Consider the following 22,292-nt stretch of genomic DNA (forward strand, 5'->3'; position numbering starts at 1 on the left):
CAGCTCTGGCCATTACCTACCAATGTGCTTTGTTGCTGAAATGTGTATGATGCCCAGGCATATTTTGCCAAACATGTTTATCCTATGAAGTTGTTCAAGTAATGTTGGATGTGGAAAGGACTATTTCTAACATAAAAACAACTTTCAAGAGGCTAGGGTTTCTCCTAGGACACAGCAATCTTTTCTCAGTATCTGCACAGCACAATCCTACTACAGTTTTGTCACATTAAAAATAATATTGTGATTTCTAAACTGTGTTTTGAGCTACTTTAACATCTGTCTACATTTTGAAGTTTTCCAATTAAAAATAAATTGATACAGCATTAAGTTTACAAAGAAGAGGGACTTAATATGCTGGAACATCACTGTAGCCTAGCAATTGTGCTATTATATTTTTATTTATCTAGTTTTAAATGTTTCAAAATTATAAGGGAATTTTAGTTATTACTGATATGGCAAATAACATCTTTTGTCAGTATCACTCTGATAACATTTATTTGAAGTTCATTTATGATTTTGTTAATGAACAAGTTCATTTGTAATGCTGAGTTCTACGGGAGGTCCAGTACCTGGTAAGCAAAGAAGACAATTTTGGAACTAAAACTGTGGGGCAGATTGCTTGCTTCTGTCCTGAATTTAGAGTTGTTGATATTTTGAAATAAAATAAATGCCTTCTCTTTGTAAACAGATTTCAGTTTCCTATAAAAATAAGTTAGTTTGGAGGTATCTCTGTAGATTCTCCCTTCTTATTGTCTTTTAAGTATGTTTAAACCTTACCTCTGTGCTCTGTCACCGTCACTGCAATACTGGAGGAAAATCTATAATGTCTTTTTCACTGTTCTGTTCAACTCTGTGAATTGTGTCCTCCTCATTCTGCTTGATCCCAACCGTTTGTTTTTATCTTCCATTGCATCCTGTCTGCAGGCTTCCTGGGAAACTTTTCTTCTCAATCGTGGTCTTACTGTGCTAACTGATTGTGAATTGAGAAACGCGCTCGATACAGAAGCAAAAAATGAAATCACAATAAAGCATGTATTTACTACAGATTCTAATTATTTTCCCCTTTGTTTTTATTTTTGTGCAGATTGTTTCTCAGAGGAAACTCTCCAAGTCCCTACTCAAACATGGCAACACAGCAGGAAAGTCATCTATAACAGTAAGTCAATCTTAAATACACTCTTGTTTTCCTGTTATTTAGAAACATCTGATGTGACTAATTCTTCCCTAAAAGCATCCTGCTAAGTCACCAGAACAGCCCTTGATTGAGAAATGTATTTCAGTTGTTTATTTGATTACTTGTACTGTTTCTGCTAAAGGTTTGATGTAAGGAAATGGCAACAAATAATGTATGATTTGTACAAAAGCCACAATATTTACTACTACTACTACCACTTTTAAGGTAATTAGATGACAGCAAGAAACTTGTGCTGCTTGAATACTTGTAGTTGAAGAACTAGAACATTCAGAAATTCATTTGACCTGCTTTGACACATGAAGGAGCTTAATGTTTATTTTCACTTGGATTTTTTCCAGGTTCTTAGGAAAAAAAAGGGGGGGGAAAAAATTAAAAAAACCCAAACTTAGAAAGTACACACATGCACCCAGCAACTTCCAAAGTTTGGTGAGACTAGTTTTAGCTGTGTGGTAGTGCAATTATGGGCTGTATTGTTATACCTCCGTGTGTATCTTGAAATCTGCAAATCAGTGTATTACCTCTATCTCATCCTTCTCTGTGCTAGTTTGTTTGGGAGATCAATCTTGTCTGCACTGAACCTTGCATGCATGTGACATTTGCAGCTCTGCATTAAGACAAAAGCTATAATAAAATATTCTGCTTTGGGGATCTCTGCTCTGTTGCCTCTCGGAGTTGAGAAGTATTTTTTCCCTTGATGTGCAGTAAGCCAGATGGGTTTCCTTTGACTTGATTGCTTGGATTTGTTTTCTACCTTGGACCACAGAAGAGACAGAAGACTGTGAGAAATAATGCTTTCAGAGGGCCCAGGAGGTTTTATTTCTTAGATATCTTTCTTGGTGCTTGGCTGCAAATGAATTTGCTTAAATGCATACAGTAAATTCATTTTTGATCTGAGGTTGGAAAGGAATTCCCCACTCCTCTGGCTGAATAGAACCAGGAGAGAGTTTTGCTCCCTAAATAATTTGGTGTAGTCTGGCTGCTGGGTCGTATCTGGGCATACTTAATCTCATCCATCCCTGTGGTGGTCTGGACTCCGCTCCTGTTCTTTAAGGAACAAAAAGAAGTTTAGTCTTGTGAAAACACAAATGCTCTAGTACAACTAAATCATTAGGCTTGTTAGTGGAGTGTTCTGGCAAAAATTAAATCACTGTAATAAACAGAAGATGAGAGAAAATAGTCCCTGCTGGCCTAACACTGGATGATAACCATGAAATATGGGACCTTGGCTTCTCACCAGCAGTACTAAAGAGCAAGTTGACTTCACTCAAATGGGAGAAACTGAACACAGACAAAAAATATTGTGTGAAAACTTTGGTGTCTCAACAGAATAAGTAAAACCAGATTATTTATCATTATTTCTAGACCTGGGGACATACTGTCAAGCATGGAAGTTACACATACTAATTTCCTAACTTGTTCAGTTTACTGAACTGTGAGTTTTTCATAGGATTTTGAAAGGTCCTGTCTTGGCATATTTTACTGAAATTTTATTAGCCCTTTGACTGTGTAATGTCTCATCCACACAATTTTATAATATGGCTGTGGGTGCAAAAGAACATAGTTCAGCTTCTGCAGTTAGAAGTATGTCAAACTTCATAAGAGCAGGTTCATTATTTTCAGTTAAAAGTATTTGTGAAACTTGGTGTACAAATCCCACAGCACTGTTGGTCCTATACAGCTTAACTATATCTTTTAAACCATCAGACTACATGGAAGAGAAATGTGTCAAACTCTACAGGCCAAATTTCCAGCAAGCTCAAGTTTGCCTGGAAGAGGCTGCATGTAAATATTTTGCACGGAGAAGCACCACAGCTCACTGCTGTGAGGTGTCCCAGCCAGAATAGTCTCAACTCAGGGAATTTTACTTAATTTATTTTTTTGCCAATCAGCATAAGCTTCTACTGATTCGGGTACTGAGAAACAAATAAGAAAAAAAAAACCTCTTAGGGAAAATACCTTTCCTTCCCCTTCCTTGTGATCGACTTCAGACACCTCTCCTGCCTCCTCATAGTCTCCATTCCCTTTGCCTTCATTGCACGTTGTGCTCAATCCCTTTGGTGAGGTGGCACAGGTCAGGATCAGAAAACAGTGGGGTTTTTTTTTTGCTGCTCTTTGTTTTTCACTCATTTTCTCAGCTCTGCTCTGAGCTTACACATATGCCACAATCCCTTCAAGGACGTCTGCTCCAGTGTAGGCTTATCTGTGGGAGTCCACTCTCAGAGGTGCCTCCTCCAGAATGGAGCTCATCCTTCCGAGACTGAATTTCCAGCTGTGTTCCCAACAGAGTCCTCTTCTCCATGCCTCCTCCTGGATCTTCTTTAGGGTGGCCTCTGACACCTCCTACCTCTCCTTCCTTTGTGTCTCTTGCTTCTGGCAGCTGCTGCCCTTCCTGAAATATGTGCACCTCTGATGAGGACCCCATATTTGGGACCCCAAAACCCTCTGTTTTGGGGTGCAGTTAATAGCTGCTGCCAGCTGCCAAGCTGGTTTGAAGAATAGTTGGGGTGTCCCAGTGGTTCCCCGAGGACTTTGAGTCCTTGCAGTGGAGACAGTCAGAGCCTGGCTGGGGACCTGACATGGCTGCCAGGTGTGTGGCCATGGACATGAAACACCGAGAAAATTGGGGTTTGGGGAGATTTAATCTCTGGGGAGAATATTCACAATAGGGAAAAGGTTTTATAGCTGTCAAATAGAATATAATATGGTCTGTTTCAAAGAACATTTTTCAGTGAAGTATCCCAGGTTTGCTTAACACATTCTCTCCCCTGAAGCATTTTAATGTCTTACTCAGGAAGGCTGTTTTGGTTGGTTATGTTTTGCTTTGGTTTGGTTTTTAATGTTACACAGCACAGTGGCTGACATCATTATCAGCATAGCTTACACCATCTGAAAGAATCACACTATAATATTTTAGTATTACTTTCTTCTGACTCACTCTACAATAAATGGTTTCGCCAATGTAGTTATTGCAGAAAAACTATACATACCAGAACTCTCCTACTGTAGATGTGGCTTTCATGACAACTAAGGACAAGTGACTTCACTCCTTTTCCCATTTAGCTTGCCAAATGATGCTGAAGCACCATAAAAATAAGTGGGCTTTAGACCCATATAATACAAGTCTTGTATAGCATTTTTGTCCCCTTGGACACTGTGAGACTGTAGAATTCTCCATTGTCCAATCTGAGAAGTACTTGGTCAGAGAAAAGGGATCCCTGATAGATGTTCATGTCTCTCCATTGACAGGTGATTGACAAGGCATAGTTGTATGACACAAAGTGATTCAGGTTTGTGGGCTTAACAAGGTGACATCCATCAGCTGAGGGTGGGATTTGCTGAATGCCCTCAGCCCTTCCTGATGACAAAGAGAATCATATTAACTTGTACCACACTTCACTTTCCTAAATGGGGTCTACAGTCTTCACACTGAAAAATGACATCATTCTCCCCTTTCATTACACCATGCAAAGCTCAAATGTAGCTTTCCATTTAGGTGATCGCTGAGGAATTGTCTGGCAACGATGACTACGTTGAACTTTCATTCAGTGCACGGAAATTGGATGACAAGGTAAGCTGCTTGATATTAACCTTACCGAAAGGAATAAGAATGCCTGCAAATACAATTTGATGAGATTTTCCCAGACAGATATTCTTGGCCTTATGTTATTAAACACATCAGGGTTTTCAGATGAATGTTCACAATGAGGCTTTCCTCAAGTTGCAAAGTAATTAAAAAAAAACAAACTCAAGGGAATCTAATTAAAACCAAGACAAGTTAATTACACTACAACCAAGACAATTTAATTATGTAAAATGCCACAGATCAGAAGTGCTTAGAGAAGTGAACTTTCTGTAAGTAGTCTAAGATGATATCATTGAAGTGTTCTAAAATAAAGCTAGAAGACTTCATAACAGCAGTGTCATGATAGACATTTTGTTCAACAAAATGTAGCTTGAATATGAGAAATAGATTCTTGCATATCTGTTAAAAAATTTGTCCCTCTTTACTAAGAAAACTCTCCACTTACTCAACTATCACTCAGGATTATCATGAGTACCTCTTTCTGAAAATTTCTTTTGTTGTTTAGCAATTTATTAATAATAAGCGTCTCAAGCAACTTGCAGCCCAAGAAATCCAGATGACTGCTTGTAAGCTACCCTCTGTTATTTCAGTGTAATAGCAGACATACAATTATTTGAGGTATGTATTCCCTTCTTATATATGAAGGTGCTTCTAATTAGAAGCATATGGTAACACTGTACAAAGGTTTAGGATTGTGATGCTCCAAGTGTGTTCTTGTAAACGTTTGACATGTGAGTACCTTAAAATCAAATCAGTGAGACTACTTTTGGATACATAAATCAGGTTTTCAAGATGAAGTTGTAGCTTATGAAAAATATTTTTGGTTTATAGTACTGGAAAATCTCAGGCAAGCAGAAGGTACACAGAAAGATTGATAGTACTGAAATTTATTTAGAACATACAGGTAAATAACTTTACTGTGTTCAGGATCATTAGCAATCATAAATGATCAGGACCTGATTTTGCTTCTCATCTGAAAGAAGAATTACCTTCTTCTTTCAAACTTGCTGGAGTCTTACTGGGTTTGAACTGCGTGGTTTATTTACGTGTCAAAATATAGATTTAACAACCTCTCTTTAGACAGACATCTTTAGAGGTGATTTCCAAACTTGTACTCAAGTTTCTTACTGTTCCACATGTTGTCACATCTAAAAAAAGGAGAGGACATATACAACATAAGATTCCACTTGGCCATTGCTTTTCCACAAATGTAAAATGTAATCTGCTGTAAATATTATGATTGCTTATGGGTCTTGTTGGTATAAATTAAAAGTATACTGCTAGAATGCAGTTCTGAGCCAGGTCAGTGTTGCTTGAGCAAGAGCTTTAGGGAGTGGTTAAAACACTTTATGGGGATAAGGAGAAGGATCGATATTGCAATAATATTGTTGTTCTTGCAATTTTAACATGTCCAGTAAAGGTGGGCTTCATCTAATAGCAATTCCCAGATGTTGCAATGTGCAACTCAAGCAATGACACATTGTGTATTATCTGAATCAGAACTCTTGTCTTCAACTGATGAAAATCACTGGAAGCCTGTTGCAGTTGAAAGTCTTCAATTTGCTCCAGCTACAGATGTAGCTCTAAACCTTGCTGAACATCGGCTCACCTCTTCTATAAGAAAGCTTTTGGTATGGCTTATAATGAACTTCGAAATCAGTAGATGCAAGGCACTATTAGTAATTATTGTTATTAAGGTTTGAAATTGCTTAAATTGCATAGTTCAGCCACTGTTGAAAAAGAATGAGTCGCATAAAGGTAAAAAAGGTAAAAAAAACCCAAACCAAAACAAAAATCAAAGAATTGAGAAGAGCCCATTTTGTAAAATACTAAGCATGGTTTTGCATGCTTCTCCCTACTCATAGAAGTGAACACCTGAGTAGAGATGTAATGTCAGAGAAACAACCTGAGGGCTGGAAATGGCCTTGGATTCTCCCGAATGACAGAGGATGCCTCTGGAAGTCATTCATGCTCTGCTACAAGGTCATTTTTGTAAGCCGTGGGGTTCCTGCACTGGTAGCTATGGGAGTGGCAGAAGACAAGTAGAATCCTAACATCCTACAACTTGTGGATAAAGGAAGGGTTGGGGACATGTCGTGTATGTGCTTTCAGGATAAAACAAAATAAATTCTTTCTATCCGTCACCATCAGTGGTACATTGAATGGACAGGAATTTCCTTCCTTCATCCTTTAAAGGAGAGCTCCTTGAAAGAGGATCTAGATTGTGGTCCTTAAATGTATACATTTCCTCCACTAAGGAAAAATATGTGAACAATTGTTAGTTTTTTTAAGATTTAACAAAATCCGTTGGTATAATTTAACAGACAGGATATGTTTGTTGAGGGTCTTTTACTCTCTCCGCTTAAAACTGCAAGAATCTTAGAGAAGCTACAAAACAAGTAAAGCCTGCTCATTTTTTCCTGGAGAGATGGCTAAAACGTTCAGTGAAAAATTATTGGAAAGTGACAGGTATGAAACTTTCCTTTAGTTAACTGACTTTGCAGAGATAAAGGTTATATTTTTTATTGCAGTGCTTGTTTGGAAGATATTACTGCATTTTCATGTTTTATTGAAGCCCTGTCAGCTCAGATGGCACATCTTTGTTTCAAGATTTCCATTGAGAACAATTCACAGTGGAACAATAACTTTTGGGAAGGTTCTATTGCATTAATAGCTGTGTCAAAATTACCATAACAAGTAGCTATGTTTTTTATGATAGCTATAATAAATTATGAGCACTGAGGCAGGCAAACTGCTTTTCCTAGTCTGTGAGAGACAGTTATTTTTTGGGAAAGATTCCCCAGCAAATGTCTGCAAAATACAAGCTAATATTGCTTTTTTATATAGTTCCCCAGTATTAAACTACTCTCTCAAAAACATCCTCAAATGCCCTCTCTTGCTGCTGAAGAATTTTCAAAATTTTAGTCTTTTGGCTATTTCAGCCCTTTTTTGAGGGACCATTGCCTTAATCCCCAAACCTGAATTCTAAAACATGTCATGCTCTGAAAATTAATCTCTAAAATATGTATCAAACTAGGTGCTTAGAAGCAGAGGTAGATAAAATTTTAAAGGTTAAGCTCTGTACATGTGTTATTACTGTGTGACTGCTGCACATGCTGAAAGAACAACATGCATTATACCACTAGCAAATGAATTATATTAATCATTTATATATTATTAAAATAGCACAACATTATATTGCTGCTATTCTCATTTCAGAGGATATTCTTTTGAGATAATGCAAAACTGTTAGATGCAGCATAATAATCAAAAAGCTTTGAAAATGTTAATAGCTATGAAAGCAAATGTTTCTTCAGCTTGTCATTTTTTACTTACCACAAAGCTTCTTCAATATACAAGGATTTTTTATTTGTACCTTAATTCTGAAAGGAATTAGGCTTTGTTTTTGCATTAAAGGGGGAATGATATAAACCATCATCCAGCATTAAAATCTTTCCGTTTATGTGGTATTACCTTGATAGTTAAAACCAGATATTGAAAATTACTTCCCTTGTGCTGATACTGTTACAGCTTTATGATACTCAGCTGGGAAAGATACTATATTTTGAGTCTTATATGAAATTTTGGGTTCCTTTCTGAATTCTTCTGCACTCCAGGGTGCAATCTTTGGATGTATCATTTTGAGGTGTTTTCTTTCAAATAACTTATCAAATTCATGTTTGATAAAAAAGCTGCTAATATTAAGCTTTTACTCAGCTTCAGTCAGTATACCTATGTGTGAGAAGAGGCAGCTCAATCTTTTTTAGCCCTATGGACTGTAGATTTTAGTGTCACTGTGATTCAACCAGCATCCTCACTCTCTGCTTGTTCTCTTTGCTATGCACTGGTAATCTGGCAGTAAATCCTGTATATACTAGCAGTTTCAAGTGCTGAGTGGAGTCCAGATACTAAATGTATATCAGGGCCTTGAGGCAAACCTTGGAGTTACAGACTTTGTTGGGTTTTGCACTGGTTTTACACACTTTAAAATAGAATGTCCTGTTTACCGTGTAATTGGAACAAATAGGTAAAAATACAGCTTTGTTGTTTTGTGCTCCCCATGATAAGGTTTAACAAATGCATATTCACGTGCTTTGCATCAGTTCCTGAACATGCTGTTAACTTTTCGTTAGGAGGTAAAGAAACAGTCCATTGACAGAACAGCACTCTGAACACATTATGTCATTTTTAGGGCATGACAAGACTTTAGGTTGTTTGAGCCTTGCCCAAGGCTTCGTGGTCCCTAGGGACTTACTTCTTTCTCCAGACATTCAAATTCAGGTGTCTCTTTTCAAAGCCCTGATTTGTTTGTTTATTTTGTAGTTGCAGAATTGTGAAAATGCCCTAAAGATAAATTTGACCAAAGTGGTGTGCCCAGACTTTGGCTAGTATCTTATCCAAAGCTCTTCCCATCCCAATGGCTATCCAGCCAGTAAAAAATAAGTGTGGTGGACATTTATGATGAGAAATTTGTAGAACTGTATGTATTACAATAATTTTTACACTACCACTATTCTAGAAACACTTGGAGAGCAAACAGAATTTCTCATTTCCCCAAGTTGACATGGAGGTCTGTGGTTTTGGATATGGCCTACAGAGAAGAATGATATTCTTATGCACAAGTTAATCATGTGCTCTTTTGAAGAGAAAAATTAAGAAAGTACTTGAAACTACAGGAAATAAGGCTTAGTCCATTTAAATCCTGCTCTTTCAGCATTGCACAGTTAGAAATTTGAAGCTTCCCCCTCCAGCTGTGGAGGGTTAACACCCAGCCACTCTTCTGCCTCTGCACCAGCATGTCCAGAATAAATGAGATGTTGAAACAAAAGTGTCTCTGGCCAAACTGCAGCAGCGCTATAGAAAGCAACTTAATTTAGGTTTGTGTAAGACAGTTCAGGATTGTTAGCTGAATGCAAGACTAGGGGAAGGTGTTCTGCAGTGCAGTGGGTATATGAATATGAACCTCAGTTTTCTGTCACAGATTTGCTTGTACTTAGAGATATCAAGTTATTTTCTGCATTCCCCCTCTCTGTTTGTCGTCTTAGCACAGACCATGTTATCACATCCTAAAGAGATCTTGCTTCTCTAACCATCTCTATCTGTCTTGACAGTTGGTAGCACACAATGTCTTGGCCAATTAACTCATATTTTGAGAGGGTGGGTGAATAGTGTGAAATTCAACCCCACTGTAGAATAAGCTTCAAAGTTCAATACATCATAAAACTGATGTTAAAAGACCAAACAGGTATGGAGACAGAAAGAAACAAGCTACCTGAATGAAGGGGCTAAAGCTCAGGAATCTGGACTAGGTGTAAGAAGGGAAAAGGACGTTTTACCATTCTGCATGCTATGATTAAATAGTCAAACTGGGTACAACAACGGTGCCACAGAAATCCTTGTGGACAAAGACAAGAATGAAACATTGCTGAGAGACACCAAGAGGTCTCTCTAAAACTATGCTGGCTCTCCTTTGTCATTAGGAGTCAGGGAAGCACCAGTGCGTTGTGCCTGCAAAATTCAAAGAAAAAGAATCGTCGAGAGTAACCTGTTCTATATTTTATTTTAGGATTTTTTCAGCAAATCTGATCCTTTCCTGGAGATTTTTCGCGTGAATGATGATGCAACCCAGCAACTTGTTCATAGAACTGAGGTAAGGGATAGAGTTGGATTTACTCACCAAGGACATAGATGGGCTGTCAGGAGGAATAGTTTATGCCTCCCATATCGCAAATGTTATTGCAAACACTCACGTTTAAAAACACTTCCCAGTGTTACACTCTAGTGTAAGTATTAACTAGTGGGTATCAGGTCTTGATTTATGTGTCTTACAGTAAAGGCAGAAGATACTGAAACCAAAGGTCCAAATTTAATTAAATTGGCAGATACTCTGTTTGAAGGTCCATAGTTACAGATATGATATTTAGCCAAAACCATGCTACAGATAGTATCATATTTTCCCACTAATGCTATGTTGCATCTTCTCCACCTCCTCCCAGAGTGCTGGTGCTAAAGACATTTGTAATCTGAGTGCTTTACATTTGTTTCTTGTGTCCTAGTGACATTACTGCTTCCCTGCTAATGACTGGCATTATCTTAAAAGGCAGCATTTATGTGTACAGGATGGAGCTGTGGTGGGTATTTGGGTTTATAAGCCTGTTATGGATTCCATAAAGTCTTTCTAGCTAGGCAAACCAATGTGCCTGTAATTGATGTTGCCCATCCCTGTTGCCTACTCCTGCATCTCTTCCATGGCTTCCAGTTCAGTTCTACAACCTGTCCCTTGTGAGTTACACTCCTGCTGAGGCATGGCAGTGCTGGAGCAATTTCTTCATCATGATCTACACATGATATATGCAGGGAACTATGAGTCTAATTCCTACCTGTGCTCCTTTTGGGGGCTTTCCAGAGGAGTGTTTCAAACTATGGGTTGCTCAAGGACACATATTCTGTGCATGTTGTTCTGAAAACTCCAGCTGAGCTCTGCTTTCTTTCTCTTTCTGGTTAATGTATTGTATTGAAAATTGTGGCTCTTGTTAGCATTCGTTTTGGAGATGTAGAAATGTTAATGTGTCCCTTTTTTATTTTCACTCACAGGTTGTGATGAATAACTTAAATCCAGCATGGAAGACCTTCAAAGTGTCTGTAAATTCTCTGTGCAGTGGAGACCAGGACCGCAGGCTAAAGGTCAGAAGTCATTCCTACCTTTTTAATAGTTTTACTCATAGAAAATGAAAGTTTTTCCTCCCTTTTTCAAGTGTAGATTGCTATTCTGCACTTCCCTCTTCCTTGATGGAAGAGATGATCACACAGCTGATTACTACATTATGATTACCATAATCAAATTAAGGATGCAGAGAAGTGGTAATCCACTGTAATCAACAGATTATACTCTTTGCAGCTAGACAAAAATAAAATGCTGGTGTGGATATGTTACCAATGCATGCCACAGATCGGTGGAAAGGATAAAAGGAATCTTATGAATGCTTGAATTGTGATTTATAACTTCACAAAATTAGCCCTGTTATTACGGAACAACAGTGGTATTGACACAGTGCTTGTATGTATATGTTTGTATGGTATTGGGGATGCACAAGGAAGACACAGATATAAATGTTTAACTATAAATTGTTTGTGTTCCCTGTTGCCCTGTGGCACTGTTGGGCAAACAAGATGGGTTCAAGGGAAAAAGAAGTACCAAAAGAGTGAGGAAGCTTGAGAAGGCAATGAAAGATGCCGCAAGGAGAAGTGAAGGATGAAGTAGATGAAATACAGGATACTTAGGAGGCCAGGACAATGTGTTTGTGACACGTACCTCAGATGTGTGAAGGAAGCTCAACATCTCAGGTGGCGCAGGAAAGCAGTTGTGAAAGATCTTCCCATCTACCCCTTAGCTGGTAAATGGTCAAAACCAGTTGTGTTTGGCTTGTTCAGTGGGATTGGAATAGAGCTGTAGGAGATGAAATAGAGAATAAGCTGTACAGAAAGAACAGCCTCCATTTTAAAATGTGAGCAAAATTAACAATATTGGCTGAAGAGGATTTCTAATGCCAATGAAGAAATGTAGAGGAGTTATTTATTGTAGTATGTGTAGGATGACAGTTATATGAAGTGTTAGGATAAGGACTTTGTTGTCTTGGGAGGTTGCAATTTTATAAATTTCCTGGGTAGATTAAATAGGTATGTTAGTTGCCTGAAACACAGAAGATAAGCACATAACTCAGTGTTGTGTAAGCAATATAGACCTCCAGGAAAGGAAAAGAGGGTGAAAAAGAGCAGCTACCATCCAGGGGTAGTAATATGACAGACTCAAAGGACAGTGAAGGCCAAGGAACACTACCATGGCTGGCACCTCTATTGGCACCTCTGATGCCTGGGCTGCTACTTCGTGACAAAATGGAAGCACTGGAAAAAGCAGAGATGGTACATATTTGGACAAGGTGTTCACATCACAGCTCAGGCAGGGCTGAGAGCTGAGGTTTTGTGTTTGAATGGAGTGAGCTATGAAAGGCTTGGAAAGGGATGGTGAGCAGTTCTTTGATGTATGAGAGAAGGGCAGGCCATATAGGCAGGTGGGACATACAGGCAGAGGCAACATGGTTAAAGCTTGTGGGAGTGCTGTAGCTGCTGCAGCATTCTGAAAGGTGAAAGGGAGGTGTAGGGGGCAATGCTAAAGAACACGGTATATTCAAAATATGAAATGCTGAGAGGCTGAAGAAGAGATGTAATGTGACAGATTACCTGTGTTATGCAGCCACTCTGAGGGTGCATCTTACACGACCAGATGCAGAAGGTTGTAACCTGTCTCTTCCTTGTCACAAGGTCCCAAATCACCTACTCCAGCTTATATCTGACAGTCACTTGGAGCAGTCAGTTGTGCCTGGCCTTACAGGATGTACTTCTTGAGGTAGCTTAAATTTAAATGAGTAGCATCCCATAGTAATGTGACTACATAGGTTTGAGAAAAGAATTGGATCAGAATTCTGCCACTAAAATGAAAAGCAGAATTAGCTAAGCACTGCCTTCACCACACTGTGTACAGGTGGCCTTTAAATCACTTAGATGAGAAAACCTAGGAAGAGAAGCAAACAAAGTGTGAAGTTTGGGATATCAGCAAGTGGCAAGTCCATAAGGGTAGAGGAATGTGGTTCTGCAGTGAGAGACATGCTTTAATCTCTTTGAAGCTGAGGTGAGAAGGTATGAGAAAGGCTAAGATTTCAGCTTGGATAGAAGAAGATGGATCTGGGAATAAAGGTGGTCTTTGAGCTATGAGCAGAGTGATAGTAATCAAAATTTTTCGCAGATGATACTTCAAAAGAGAGGCTGAGAAGGGAGAAGTGAAGAGGAACAAGAATAGTCCTTTAGGACTGCCTGTAGACAAGATGAGGGGTCAATGAAAGTATGGCTAAAGAAGAAAACCAGGGCAAGATGGATCTTATGAACATAATCACAATTTTCAATATAGTTTTTTTTCTTTTTGAGAGAATACATGTTTTATTTGTGTATGCAAATGTTTGCAGACCCTGATATTTGAGTATTTGCCTGAGGTTGCAGTTCAGTCATTTGCAGAAAAGCTAAAAGTACTAAGATTTGCACCAGATCATTCATGAGTGCAGGAATATTTTAATGTTAATTATGGCTGTAAAATAAGAAAAAGTCATGACACTTATTTCAAATTCAGGCCCTTTATAACTTTTAGTGGGTGTAACATAAGTCTGTTATGGTAGAGCAGCCCCCAAAATCACTTCTATTTGACAGATAACATATAGCACTTGTCAGATGATTATTTGCTTCCTTTCTGTATGGTCTATAACCTAGGAGTTTGATGGTAGTGAGGACAGAAGAGTAGAAATTATAAGAATTAGAGAGTTGAAGTGTCTGTGACTGGTACAGCACTGTATGAATATTTATATTTTAATTTACATTGACTTAGCAGTCCACTCTTCACACGACCATATTTTGGAACATTTGACTTTAGTTGCTTTGTTTCAATTCATAAAGTATATAGCAATATGTTTCTGCTAAGTGTTGGAAGAATTCCCTGTGTCATATTTAACGTGGGGAAGATTTAGTGTATTCCAGCTGCCTTGCTGAGCATCAGCTTCTTGCCAAGATTGCTTGATCACTGTGAGCAGTAATTGCATAAGGCTGGGTAGTTTTGTATCTCTACCTGCTGTTATTTTTTCACGTGCTCTGGAAAGCACAATCTAAATTAAGGCTTAAAGAGGCATCAGCAATGCTTGGAGAGAAATATCAACTTGTGGAAATTCTGCAAGACTTCTTAACAACTGCAGACACACTACAACTGTCACCACCTTTGGCTTCCCTCTATAGGCTATATCTAGCACTGAAGTCTTGGCCTTTTATCTCTACCACTGAAATCACATGGGCATGGAGATTAGGGGTCAAATTTGTGTTATGAGGAATGGGGATTAATGGAAGAAGTACACTAAAACAATACAGATCAATTTACAGAAGTTTGATCTTCATTAGTCTTGTACCCAAAGCAGTCTTTACACTGTCTGGGCATTTGAAACTTTCTGGTTTAAATATCTGTTTAGAAAGATAAGATAAAGAAGGTCACTAAAATCAAAGCAGCCAGTAATTAGGGTCTGCCTCAGAAGTCTTTTGCTAGCATCCTTTACAAAGTCTGTTAATTCAAATTCCTTATGGACTTTTAAAAAAACCCTAATGTTGCTTTATTTATCTGTGGTACAGAGAACAGTGAGTATTTTATTCCTCTCAGGACGCCTTGTAAAACTTTATTGCAATTATTGCTGCTCTAGGTTTTATTATAAAAAGGAGATATTAGATTTATGAACCTACTGAGCTTTTTTTTCCCAGACGTTGAAACCATCTGAGAAGTCTGGTCACACTTCAGTGCCGTTCATACCTTCTTTTAGTGCTAATAGGACAGACAATTTGTGTATGTATTGCAAAATACCTCTTTGATCCAAAAGTAGTGCATTGCTTTTCTAATGTCTAAAGAACTTCAATTCACAACAGTAATTACTGACAAATCTGACTGATGATTATAATCCTTCTTAGGGCAGTTTTTATCCTAATCTGCTGGGCTGAAGGTCCTGTAAATTGTGGAACTTTGGCATTCAAGTTTGGTTTCAGAATGTGAGGTGTGTTGCTGTCAAAGATTATCTGAAATATAGGCTTTTATTGTATTTTCTGTTAGGAATCATCTACTATCCACTCATTTTAATAGTTGCAGGGTTCCTGTTTTTCTAGAGGAGTCCTGGTAATGTACACAGAAAAATAATCTCTTTTTGGTTTGATATTAGATACTGTAATACTTAAGAAATAAACACATAACAAGGCACTTGTTATGCACAGGCCAAACAGGGCACATGGCATAGAGTACTTATATCTTCTGCTGAGGTTGTATGGAAAACATCACCAAAAGAAATTCTGTTCATAAGGAAAAGAGGAAGAAAACCCCTAGAATATAAACATAGTTGAGATGAAGTGATAAGCTGCAAGGTGAGGGGGAAGTACATGTCATATCTGTATAGAAAGTCCTTTCTATCTTCCACCCACATAGGGGAAATCTTCGGAAGAAGAATGTCCATTAGATACTTTTCTACCTTGCAAAAATCTGTAGGTTACAACTGTATCACTCCTGTCAATTTTTTTATTGTTTCATCCCTGCCCGACCCAGATTACAGATGATGATCCAAATGAAATTTGTGCATGCACAGTTATGAATGGGACCCACAGCCACGGTTACCAGGGTCGCTCCATACATCAGGTTATAAGGCCTCGGAGTGTGTGACCAGCTCTTTGCAGCATGAAGCCCTGAGACAGTACTGTTGCTTACTTTTGGGTAACCATGGGAAAGTTGCCTCTTCCTGTGTACTTCTAAGGAGGTTAAAACCTGATTCTGCCATTCTTCTCCATTCTCTCTTATATCCGGTTGACTTCCTTGGCTCTGCCCACACGATCTATTGGAGTAGCTGTGTCTTAGCACGTGAATTCCATGTTTGGTTTTCTGCTGAGGGTTTTATTTGCAAATGCTTGTAAGTCCCAGTATATCTATGATACTTTTAGGGCTAGTGAGATGCATTCAGAAGGTTAAAGGTCATGTGATTTTCAATTAATTTCAGCCCTAAGACTTGATAAATAGCACTACATGGCCCATTCCAATGTGAATTTTCATAGATCATGAATTTTCTGCTTTTTTTGGTAGGTCATTTCTAAAAAAGTCTTCTTGATAGAACTACACTTTGCTTTAATTAACAATCTATGCAGTGCCTCTTCCGCCTTGTTGATATTTTTTGTGGTAGGTTGACCTTGGGGAAATGAACTCCAGCTCAGCCAGACCCAATACACTATTATATAATGTGATCCTTGCTTACAATATTAATAGAAGAAGCTCCACAGCCTACAAGAAAGATTTTGACATTATTCTGGGAGGAAATGGCCGATCACTTCATTTTAATTTTATTAATTAAAATCGTGTTATTAAGATAACAATCTTAACAGTGCCTCTTATGGCATTTTTGGGGATGGAACACTGGGTCTTCTTCAGATAGTTGTAACCTTCTGTTTCCATCTGATTTCATAAAATGTTGATTCTTTCATGCAGAATGTTGGATCATTAAGGGAAAAAAATGTTTCTTATAGGTCTCTAAATGTATTGTTTTCTCCATTCTGAGTTAAAGAAAAGCAAATAGTACTGGTTATTTTTATATTCTCTGAATTATTACTGCAGTGTTCTCTAGATCAATAAGCTTTCAGTGACTTTTAATACTTGACTACAGCGCTGCTTATATTATTAACTGGTATGTTATAAACTGTTATCCTTCAATAAACCCTCAGTATCTCTGAAAGCTGCTAGTTAAGGTAACCAAGCAGAACCTGTGAAGACAGCCAAGTAAAGCTTAAGATACAAGGAATAAGTAATAAGTTTAGACAAATCCATTAGTGCTTTTATTCTTTCACAGTTTAGCTGTCAGAGTGTTTGAAGCACTAATGTGGAAAGATAAAGTTTATGGTCAACAGCAATAATTTGTGCAGGATTTTAAAAAGCATGTGGCACGAAAGGCAATTCAAGCAGTGTCAAATGATGATTAGAAAGGCATGAACTGAAGGATTTCACACTGTTCCATAAGAGAAGACTCATTTATTGTTGCTGTTTTCTTTGCACTTTTAATTCCAGGTAGAAAGAGTCTGGCACCAAGAACAAATTACAGCATAGGCTAGACCTCCTGGTTATTTACTTGATTGGGTGATTTCAGTCATACCTAATTAACTAAGCGGTTCTACATTTTCCCTTCAATTTACTCACCAAATTAATGCCATTGGAGCCAATCATTCCTGGCTCGCTTACCCTGAATTTGCATATGGGGTCCTTCTTGTAGAAAGTCTTCAAAAGCAAGAAAAGGGGCCTCAACCTTTACATGTCTTCAATATGAATCAAAAGATGCTTTCAAATTACTTTTTCAGTAAGTTATTTCTTTTTCATTAGGTCAGGGCATTTTCCTGGAACCTATAGAATAATTGCCTCACTCTTTGAGAGTGCAAATCTTTATTTATAGTCTGAATAATATTTTATAATATTATAATATTTTAAGGATGTTATCGTGTTGTGAATTTTTAGCGAAGTTCTTCTAAAGCTAACTGTGCAGCTGATAATTTTAGATAATAAAAAGTTCCTTCTTGGTGGTCAAAAGAAAAAAAAATAGGCTTAAATATCATACTGAGGTGTATATTTAATAAATGAAGAGAAACACTTGCATAAGTGCATACTGCTTAATTAGCGTGGGAGTTTTAATACAGTCTTCTGAAAGAGTGATACATTATTTTGAGGAAAAACTGTAAAAGCCAGTTTCTGAGACCTCCTTGCACAAATACCATTGGACCTACTTTTCTAGTAAATGTTTCTTGTCCTTTCTCTCTCATATTCCCCTTGTTCTCTCTATTTGCCTGTGGTAGCAGGTGCTACACTGATTATTAAAACCTCAAGTTGTCTACTTTGTAAGGTCTACAGTGACTGTGGGGAAGTTGCTGCAACCAATCACCCTGCTTTGTCAGTTTGGGTTAATCTATAATTTAGCAATTGGTTTATAATATGAGTGCCTCCTGAATTCACTAATCACAGCAGTGTGTTTAGAACCCCGATTTATCTGAGTATGTCAAGAACTGACCTGATCAATCTTCATAAACTCTTGCAGGTAGGGTGCAAGATTTAAGACCACCCTTAAAACAAAACTGATTAACTCCATGTGTGTCTGATCTCAGTTTACAGATTCCATTTTCTATGTTGCCTTTCCTTGGCTGTATTCTTGCTAAAGCAGTTGAAGATGCTGTGGAAAAAAGTACCAGATTGCAGTTAAGATTTAGGAGAGAGAAATAGACTCAAGAAATTAGCTTGATCCTATATTTGTTAAAGCAAGTGAGCTCATTCTAATGACTTTAATAGGCACTAGTTTGTTCTCCATTATGGTAACTGCTGGATATATAGCAAATTAATTGTCAGATTAATTAATCTAGATTTGGGTTAATTGATGTTTGTGAAGTGCTTTGAAGATGAAAGAGCTGTCTAAATGACAAGTGTTGTCACAACAATTAAGGGTCCAAGTGGATTGCACAAGGAGAGATCATTTGATATACAGTTGTTAAAAAGAAAAGAGATGATATTCACATCTCCAAGGGCTCGGGCTGCTGATAAAGATGATGGTAGAAGACTGAAGACAGAAGAGACTAAAAGTGGCAGGCTAGTGAGAGACAGGAGTCTTTCTCCCATCTGTTGAATGACTCTGACAGACCAAGTTTAAAGAGTTCATCCTGTAAAAGGAGATTTTTGCTTCCCATTCCTTACCAGAACCTCCAGTTCCATGAGCTCTTGGGCAGAAATGAAGAAATTTCCCCATGACATTGCAAGAAACATTCATAGTCTGAAACAGAGAGGACAAAACCAAGCAAAAATGTTATGTGTGAATATTTTTGTCTGGTTTAGGGGATCTGAGGAGTGTTCACTCTGTTTCTCTTTTGCAAATAAGTGAGAATTTCTTCCAAATAATTTGTACATTGCATTTATTGTGAGCTTCCTTCAATTGCTTACTGCCTCCATGGTTCCATCTCAAGACAAATAAATACAGCCTTCCACAGCTTTGGTATGCAAGTCATCAGTATAAGAAATGTTTTGAAAGGCTCTCTCCCCCTCTCTTGAGCTGTTTTGAAATCGAGTTTTAATCCCCTGAAATGAAACAGAGGTTCCTACAAGTGCTGTTCACTGTAATCCAAATCAGAAATGTCTGGTTCCTTCACGGGGCAATAGTTGATAAGATACTAAATCCCATTCTGAGGACCATTTAAAAAGAAACAAAGCACAGCCCTGGTAATGAGGATCAGTTCCCCACTGGAGGGTGGGCATACAGGATGCCAATTAATTAAATGACCTCTACATTCTTCCTGATTTTCATATCCCTGTGTTGATAGTGCACTGAACACCCTTACAGACCCCAGTATTAGCTGCAGAGCTGCTTACTGTAGAAGTCTAGAAACCAATTTTGAATTAAAGTAATTGAATGAAGCTCTGCTTTCACTAAAGCAGATCAGGATTAGGCTTAGCTGTAACCTTGTAAAACAGCTGAATGCTGTAGTGAGAGAATTTTAAGTGTTGCATATCTTAAAGAAAATCCATCCGTTTCATGCCTTTGTGTCTACAGGACGTTTTGCTGTGTGACTTACAGTATCTCATGATATTAAAAATGAGGAAAAAAAATGAAAGTCTAACCAGTTTTTCATATTCTTTTTTCATTTCTTTTTGTTGAGACTGGAAAGAATAGGGAAGGCAATTTCCAGACAATCTCATTTCAGTCTCTCATAAAGTCGCAAAGCCTTACATTGGTGACATATAACCAACTTATAAAGGCTTTTGGTTTCTTTTCAAATATCTTTTACTGTGTAAATCAAAAATTACACACTCATGGAAATCCTTCTCTTGCTGTTAAATCTTGTGATAAATGTATCCTTTGCTATGAACTATATACTTAAACAGAAAGATTACCTTAAAATTCTACTCATGAATTGTATTTTGTAGTTTACATGCTAACATACTGCCATGCAAAAATGGCTACATGCTGCAGATAATAAAATATGTGTATTTTAGATTGTAGTATTCTCAGGGAACATAGCAGAATCAAATTTAAGGCAAAAAAATACATTTGTTTAAAAAAAATTACAGTAAGTATCTTCAGGGACCTAATTATAAATTAATGTTTGTGATATTCTAGGCAGCATTAGGGCAGAAATAGCTATTAAGTGCATCTAAACTTAAATATTTTAGAAGATGTCTCAGTACACAGTGGTCACTTGGAAAGTGTGAACTTTGTCTCACACTGAAAATATGTATTTAGTCCTCGCTTACACAGTGATCTCACCTAATACACATTCTGTTAAAATTTAGATCTGCATTTTTCATTTGCCACAAACATGTTTCCTCCCAGCTAGATAGAACACGCATTTTGTAAGGTGTAAGTACATGTATGCAATGTATATGCACCTTACATAATGGAGTTGTGTTTTGTAATAAAAATGTTTTATCTGCCTTACCAAATCTAAATTAAGCATGCTTGTCATGCATGATGGTTCTCTAAACAATTTTGAAAATGTTTGATAGCTATGCTCTACAGGATTCCACAAAAAAAGCATTAGCTGATCACCGACCTCCTCGAGGTAATACTAGAAGAAATCAAGGCTCTTGGGATCAGAGACTTCAGTGTGTTTGTGGATAGTTATTGTTCTCTTTGTGTGTCACAGCTGCTAAAGCATGTTGGGGAAGCTTTGCCATAGCGTTTGCTACCACTAGCTCAGACCCTTGAGTGGGATTTGGCTAAGATAAAACTTGTGACAACTTTATCCCAGTCTCCCTCAGACATGGAGAAATCAAAAGCTGTTTGTTCACTAGGGTTGGAGTGGAGTTATTTTAATGGCTTTCTCACCAAGACCAATGCCACTAGTGTGTTTTTCAGGAAGCCTGGGAGAAAGGTGTTCTCTTGTCCCCCTTCTGCTCTGAGCTGCCACTATGGCAGCCCCAGCTCTTGTGCTCTTCAGAGCTCTTCACTGACCAGCCAGCTGTGGTGCAGCAATCCTTTCCCCTTTCTGTGTGGCTATTTCCACCATACTATTCACAGTTTCACTCAACAGAATTGTTCAAAGCTTAGCGTATTCAGTTCATTGCTGCCACTGAACGCCTCAAAGGATGTGCAAGTTGTTTTGAGGGTAAGACTTCTGTGTGACTTTAGAGATGATTCATGTCCTGAGCATGACAGCCATTGTGTCTGCTTTGCCTGAGATTAGAAGTGATGGTGTTTCCTTTCACAAACATACTAATCCTTCCCCTTCTGAAAAGCACATGGATTGTTCATACACCCTTAAGTGAAAGAGAAGGCAAGTAATGTTAGAAATCATTTCTCAATAGTACCAGTATTACAGACTGTAAAGTCTCTTAGTCTGCTTTTAGAAGAGATGTTAAAAAAGGCTATGGCTTGCCTGCTCTGTATACTCTAAATTGCCCTGATCTGAAGTTACAGTATTGGAATAGCAACAGCATCAGCAATTGATCTCTTAGACAACTCTTTACATTTCAAATGCCTAAGGTTTGTTCAGATCCACTAATCACCTCTTACATTATTGACCATTATATTACTAGTCTGAGTTCCTATTGAATTTCCTTATTTATTTTATTTCTGAGACAGTCCAGAATTTACTGATAGTAATTTCTTTTCTATGCTAGGAAAAGATAACCTTAAAGCAGTAGCTCTGAATACCTTAATAACTTGGGGGAAATTACTAGGGAATGGTGTCCTCAGAACTTGAAAATCACTGTGACCAGGCACAAAGGAAGTTCTCTTTCTATACAACACAGTTCAGTGATGGAATAGAGATATGTTGTCAAAGATTGTTGGAAGGCCAAAATCTGTCAATATGGTAAAAGTGTGACCAGACAAATTCATGAATGGTTATTGCATTTTGGGTGGCTTTTAACAGCATATAGCAGAT

General features: G+C 37.9%; 1 protein-coding gene across 3 annotated transcripts in view; it reads left to right on the forward strand.

The window, feature by feature from the left end:
* The window catches only part of CPNE4 (copine 4), a 189,736-nt gene that overhangs the window by 89,885 nt on the left and 77,559 nt on the right, over positions 1-22,292 (forward strand). For all 3 annotated transcript variants that reach the window (XM_008933532.4, XM_018075700.2, XM_018075699.2), the window contains exons 4-7: positions 1,085-1,156; positions 4,689-4,763; positions 10,345-10,428; positions 11,373-11,462. In XM_008933532.4, the coding sequence (XP_008931780.1) occupies positions 1,085-1,156; positions 4,689-4,763; positions 10,345-10,428; positions 11,373-11,462 (321 nt within the window). The remainder of the gene's footprint in view (positions 1-1,084; positions 1,157-4,688; positions 4,764-10,344; positions 10,429-11,372; positions 11,463-22,292) is intronic.

This window comes from Manacus vitellinus, unplaced genomic scaffold (assembly GCF_001715985.3).
Source record: "Manacus vitellinus isolate BGI_N305 unplaced genomic scaffold, ASM171598v3 scaffold_3_pilon, whole genome shotgun sequence".
Classification (NCBI taxonomy): Eukaryota; Metazoa; Chordata; class Aves; order Passeriformes; family Pipridae; genus Manacus; species Manacus vitellinus.